Here is a 6,100-nt window from a genome sequence, read left to right on the forward strand (position 1 = left end):
GGACCCCCTTGTGGATGGCCAGGTTGTGTAGCATACAGCATGCCACAACGATCTTGCACACCTTCCCAGGCGAGTATGCAAGTGCGCCTCCAGTCCTGTCAAGGCACCGGAACCTTGCCTTCAGCAGCCCAAAAGTACGTTCAATTACCCGTCGTGTCCTGCCATGGGCCTCATTGTAGCGGATCTCTGCAGGTGTCTGGGGATTACGGAGTGGGCTCAACAGCCATGGCCTACTGGGATAAGCCGAGTCCCCTGTGGGAAAAAAAATACACATTGCAATGTTGTACGGCCACAGTAAAGGCAGTGACACACAGCACGCGATAGCAGTTGTGTAACTCACCCACAATCCAGGCACGTTCGGGATGCAGATTCTCCATCATCCGTGGCACCATGCTGTTCCTCATGATGAAAGAGTCATGTGCCGAACCGGGATACTTAGCACACACATGTGAAATTGTCATGTCTGCAAGGCACACCACCTGCACATTCATGGAGTGGTAGTGTTTCCGGTTTCGAAAAATGTGCTCCGTCGCCTGCGGTGCCACCAGAGCCACATGGGTGCAATCTATCGCACCGACTACATGTGGGATGTGCCCAAGTGGATAGAAGTCCCCCTTAACGGCAGCCAATTCACGTCCCCGGGGGAAATGGATGTAGCGATTCCGATAGATCATCATGGCCTCGAGTACATCCCTCAGCACCATGCTGAACATGGGCTGCGACATTCCCCCAGCGTTAGCCACGGTCTCCTGGAAGGAACCAGTCGCAAAGAAGTGTAGTGCTGCCATTACCTTGTGGGCGGGTGTGAATGCCGTAGGATAGTGACGGCGAGGCTGCAGGTGGGGCTCCAATAGATCACACAAGATCTTCAATGTCGGTCTGTCCAACCGGAATTTCCTGATGATTGCCTCATTCTCCATGTCCTCAAGCACAATCACCTGACGTAGGAGATCTGGCCTCCTCCTAGTTTAGGATTAAAAACAATAGGTCAATGACAAGCATCATGAGATGGCCATAGCACAAAACATCAATGATGTAATGGGTAAAAAACAATGGCCAGAAAGCTGCATGGCACATCTGGTTACATGGCTGCCCAATAGCTACACACAGAGGGCAGGCCTCTCCAGTGACAATACCCAAGTGACAATAATGTGGATACAATGATTAAACGAGTGACATGCACAGACATGGAGCTACAAGAGCCACAAATCTAATGTGACTTAACATGTCTGTCATACCCATCTGCCGTACCTGCCAGACCTCAATGCATCATGTACATTGTGGAAGCATTCATCAACACAATGATCACAATAGCAGGGACACTTCTGGTTGTGTGCATGATCAGTTCTGAATGCACAAGTCAGGTACGATACAATGCAGTGCCACCAGCCTGGTCAAGGTCTGCACTGACCAACAACACATTAAACCTCACTACATCTATGTAGAGCACCTGACGTCTGTCAATTATCAGCACCCATCAAAAGCCTTACTAAAATGGCACAAACACATGCTAAAGTGGCTCAGACTGAACGTGCGTCCTCCTGTGGATGCAATGGCTCTGTGGCATCGTGTGTACAATGATGTGCCCTACACCATGTAGCTGCATGGCACTTATACATTGTCCATGATTGACATACACAGCAATGTGTACGAAAATGCCAGAACCTAGCGCCAGTCCCTGGCGGTGTGACCCCAGCACCACCATCTACCCAGCCAAGGTAGCCATTGGCACATGGACTGGTGTCCATGCCGCTGGCTAGGCTCCGCCGCATCAGTCGCGGTACCTACCGCCGGTCCCCGGCGGAGCGTCACCGCCATGGTGCATTGCATACAGCCAATGGCATGGGTGTTCAATGTGGCATGATGCAGATTTGAATAATGCGGAAGCGGCGCGCCGCCGCCGCGGAGCCGGTCATTGGATGCTTTTGAATGATGCACCATCGCGGTAGCGCACCCCGGACACCCGCGGTGCGTCACCGCCATGGTGCATTGCATACAGCCAATGGCATGGGTGTTCAATGTGGCATGATGCAGATTTGAATAATGCGGAAGCGGCGCGCCGCCACCGCGGAGCCGGTCATTGGATGCTTTTGAATGATGCACCATCGCGGTAGCGCACCCCGGACACCCGCGGTGCGTCACCGCCATGGTGCATTGCATACAGCCAATGGCATGGGTGTTCAATGTGGCATGATGCAGATTTGAATAATGCGGAAGCGGCGCGCCGCCGCCGCGGAGCCGGTCATTGGATGCTTTTGAATGATGCACCATCGCGGTAGCGCACCCCGGACACCCGCGGTGCGTCACCGCCATGGTGCATTGCATACAGCCAATGGCATGGGTGTTCAATGTGGCATGATGCAGATTTGAATAATGCGGAAGCGGCGCGCCGCGGAGCCGGTCATTGGATGCTTTTGAATGATGCACCATCGCGGTAGCGCACCCCGGACACCCGCGGTGCGTCACCGCCATGGTGCATTGCATACAGCCAATGGCATGGGTGTTCAATGTGGCATGATGCAGATTTGAATAATGCGGAAGCCGCGCGCCGCCGCCGCGGAGCCGGTCATTGGATGCTTATGAATAAGGCTGACCCAGACAACCAATTGTAGCACCTTATCAGCTTCCTAACGACCCCATGGGCCTATAAATCTGTGGGAGTGAGCCACACATTCCCACTGCTCACAGAGCCTGCTGCCTGAGACCCTCTCCTGCTGCTGCCTGGGACCCTCTCCTGCTGCTGCCTGGGACCCTCTCCTGCTGCTGCCTGGGACCCTCTCCTGCTGCTCACAGAGCCTGCTGCCTGGGACACCTCACAACTCACTTCCGCCACAGGTCTGCCATATCCACAGGGATGTCAAGAACAGATAAGATCCGTGCCAGTCCATTCACGAGTGAGGAGCTGGATGTCCTTGTGAACGAGGTGCTGGCACAGTACCCACGGCTGTTTGGTGGCCCCAATGTCGTGGTAAGTCACCATGTAGGGAGCAGTAGGGCAGGGTGGTGTCAGACGTGTATTCATGATGCAGCTGTATGTTATTTTGGATGTGTGGTGCTGACAAACACTGACAGACAAGATGTTTGCAGGTGGTGGGAGTGTATGTTTTGCATTATGACTCTGTCCTAGGCCAATACTTGTATGTGTGAGTGGGATGTGCTACTTTTTGGGGCAGACATGACCAACGGTTGTTTGCCTTGTAGCTGGTTGGACAGTGTCCGCTTGTGATGTAATTTCAGGGTGCCCCTGTAGTCATAGTCAGTGTGCCCCACAGAGTAGGTTCAGTGGCTGCCCTTCCAAAGTTTGTCCATCAGCCAACTTACATGCTACAGTTGCTGCACACTGATTAGTGGATATGCCACATCAATGCCCTGTACAATTTATGATTTACACAGTGCTGTCGATGCATTTGTGTTGAATCATCATTCTTCAGTGTGATAATCATGGAGACTACGAAGCTCAATGTGTGCATGCATTCACTAATGTTTATGCCATGCAGAGTGGCCTTGTGAGGGTACCCCCAGTTCTGGAGGGAGGGGGGTCACTGTGCGTCCAGATTCAGTGTCTGGCTGCTGTACTGATAGATGCTGACATATGACAATGTGTAAATGTTCATTAGTCCTTCTTTACTCTCATACCTGCAGCTCAAAGTACACCAACGTAAGGCTGTCTGGAGGGCCATAGCAGCAAAGGTGCGAGCCCTGGGGGTATCAAACAGACGACACACACACTGTCACAAGAGGTGGGACGACATCAGCCGGCTGGCTAAGCAAGTGGCAGAGATGAAGTTGGGGATGGTACCACGCACAGGGCGTGTGGCACGCCGCACCATGACTCCGCTGATGGCACGCATACTGGCAGTGACCTATCCAGACCTGGATGCACGTCTGAAGGGGCTTCAGCAGCAAGACAGCGATGGTGAGTATCCGGGGAGGGAGAGTTTGTCTGGGAGTGGATGCATGTGTAGAGTGCCTGTGTCTGCGGTGACACATGTGATGTGCGTGTGCTGCCATGCTGTGATATGTGATGTGAGTGGCAACTGTGATGTGTGTCTGTATGAGGCATTGGCCCACCATGGCCTTACTCTGCAGCTCCTGGCTGCAGTTTTCAGTCCTTGACATATATTTTGTTGTCCACATGGTCACTCTTCTTTGTGATGGTGGGTGTAGTCCCTATTATGCTGTACAGCTGTGTCCACTTAATGAGTGTTACACCATGTCAGTCTACTTTGCATGCACCTGCATGGTAGTGGCCCACACATCTGACAACAATGTGAACCCACATTGGCACATGGTGATTGTAATGGCCTATTTGACAATGTGGCATGTGTAGACAAAACAGGTGTGTGTATTCCCCTCTGGATCCCTTTAGGCTCTGGAAGTGGTGATGTTAGTTGTGGCGACATCATGTCCGTGGGGCAGGTCCATGTGGGCTAGGGGAACACCATCCATGGGCAGGGTGTAGTGCTGTGTGTCATCGACATTGGTCCACTCCTGCCTGTTTGTCCGCATGACAGGCTCAGTTGTGGTGTAACTGATGTGTAGCAGCACAATGATTTGAGGGTGTGGTGGTTACCATGTAGCTCTAGGCCTCTCATGTGCTGCATTGCTCTGATATCGTGTGACCAGACTATGACACTTATACAACCATGTTTCTGTCACTAATGCAGATTCGGAAGACACCACGGCGGAACATGATCCTGAAAGTGGTGGGGAGACCAGCACGACAGCGGCAGCAGAGCAGGGTGAGACGGAGCAAAGTGACACTGACCACACCAGCGCTACTGAGGGTGACAGGAGTATGCATGAGGAATCTGTGGCTGAGACACAGAGTACCACTTCATCTGATGGCAGGGGGGATGAGTCCCTGTTAGCAGCCACAGGGGATGGGGACTCTGCTGCTGCATCTGACTACCAACGGCCACTGCCCACCCTCCCATCCACTTCCTCTGGGGCTGGCCGTATCCGTGTCACTAAGAGGGGACGTGTGACATTCACACATGGCACCGCAGCACCTGCACCTGTCCCCCCTGCTGCCCTCAGTGCAGAGTGCGTAGAGCTCCTGCGGCAACTTTGCGTGGGCCAGACCGCCCTGCTGAATGCCTTCAGTGCCCACGATTACAAAATAGGGCAGGTTCTGGCATTCATGGAGGGCATACACTCTGACGTGGGTGGCCTACATCGTACACTCCTGTCATTGTCAGGTACAGTGACGTCAGCCCTCCAACATGCCCCCTTTGCAGCTCAGGTGCCTGTGACGTCCACCCAGTCAGTGGCCACATCAGATGACAGTGAGCACTTGGGACATACATCAAGTAAACGTTACAACACTAGGAGCACAGCTCAGACCCAAAGCAAACAATCCCGTCCACAGACTCCATCCCCAAAGAAGGGCAGGGACCCCCCAATATGCACAGACAAGGTGAAGTCACAGAAGAGCAAGGCCAGAAGAACATTGTGTCAGACATCAGGCTCACATGCTGCTGAGCCATCACCAGATATTGACTCTGCTATGCCCACAGAGGATGTGTGGGATGTCATGACTACACCTGGGGTGAACACAGGGACACACCCACCTACCACATCAACCCCAGAACAAAGTACATCGAGGCAGGTGGAGGGAAGCCCTGTTGTGACCAGCCCAGTCATTGTGGCAAAGAAGGGCAGTGTAGTGGCCATCCCTGGCAAGAAGGGACAGGAGGGCAGTGTAGTGGCCATCCCTGGCAAGAAGGGACAGGAGGGCAGTGTAGTGGCCATCCCTGGGGTAAGTGGGAAGGTGGTCACTGTGGGGGGTACACCTTCCAGAGAGGCTAAAGTGGTCCGGAGGCGTAGCCAGCACAAGCGTACTGCAGGATCAAGCACTTCTCCAGAGGGAGTGGCAGTGTCTGCCCCTGAAGTGGAATAGTTGGGGGGTGTGCAGGTGGTGTCAACGCCACTTCCCATCAACCCCATGACAGGGAAGCAAATTCATATTCCAAAGAAGTGGAAGGGCACCCCTCCAACCTCTCCCACCCACACTGTGTCAAGGGCGTGCATGACTCCACCTCCACGTGCCACGGTGCCACCTGGTCCGCACAGCCCTCCACCTTGCAGGCCCTCTGTT

At 53.7% G+C, this 6,100-nt stretch overlaps 1 protein-coding gene across 1 annotated transcript; it reads left to right on the top strand.

Moving 5' to 3' along the window:
- Positions 1-3,581: 3,581 nt before the first annotated feature.
- LOC147663032 (uncharacterized) lies at positions 3,582-5,419 on the top strand (the record flags this gene model as incomplete). The annotated part of the gene is made up of 2 exons (XM_086950717.1): positions 3,582-3,916; positions 4,668-5,419. Coding segments are annotated over exons 1-2 (1,062 nt in total), but the record flags the coding sequence as incomplete, so codon positions are not given.
- Between the last annotated feature and the right edge of the window lie 681 nt (positions 5,420-6,100).

The sequence above is a fragment of the Lissotriton vulgaris genome, unplaced genomic scaffold, assembly GCF_964263255.1.
Source record: "Lissotriton vulgaris unplaced genomic scaffold, aLisVul1.2 SCAFFOLD_6992, whole genome shotgun sequence".
Classification (NCBI taxonomy): Eukaryota; Metazoa; Chordata; class Amphibia; order Caudata; family Salamandridae; genus Lissotriton; species Lissotriton vulgaris.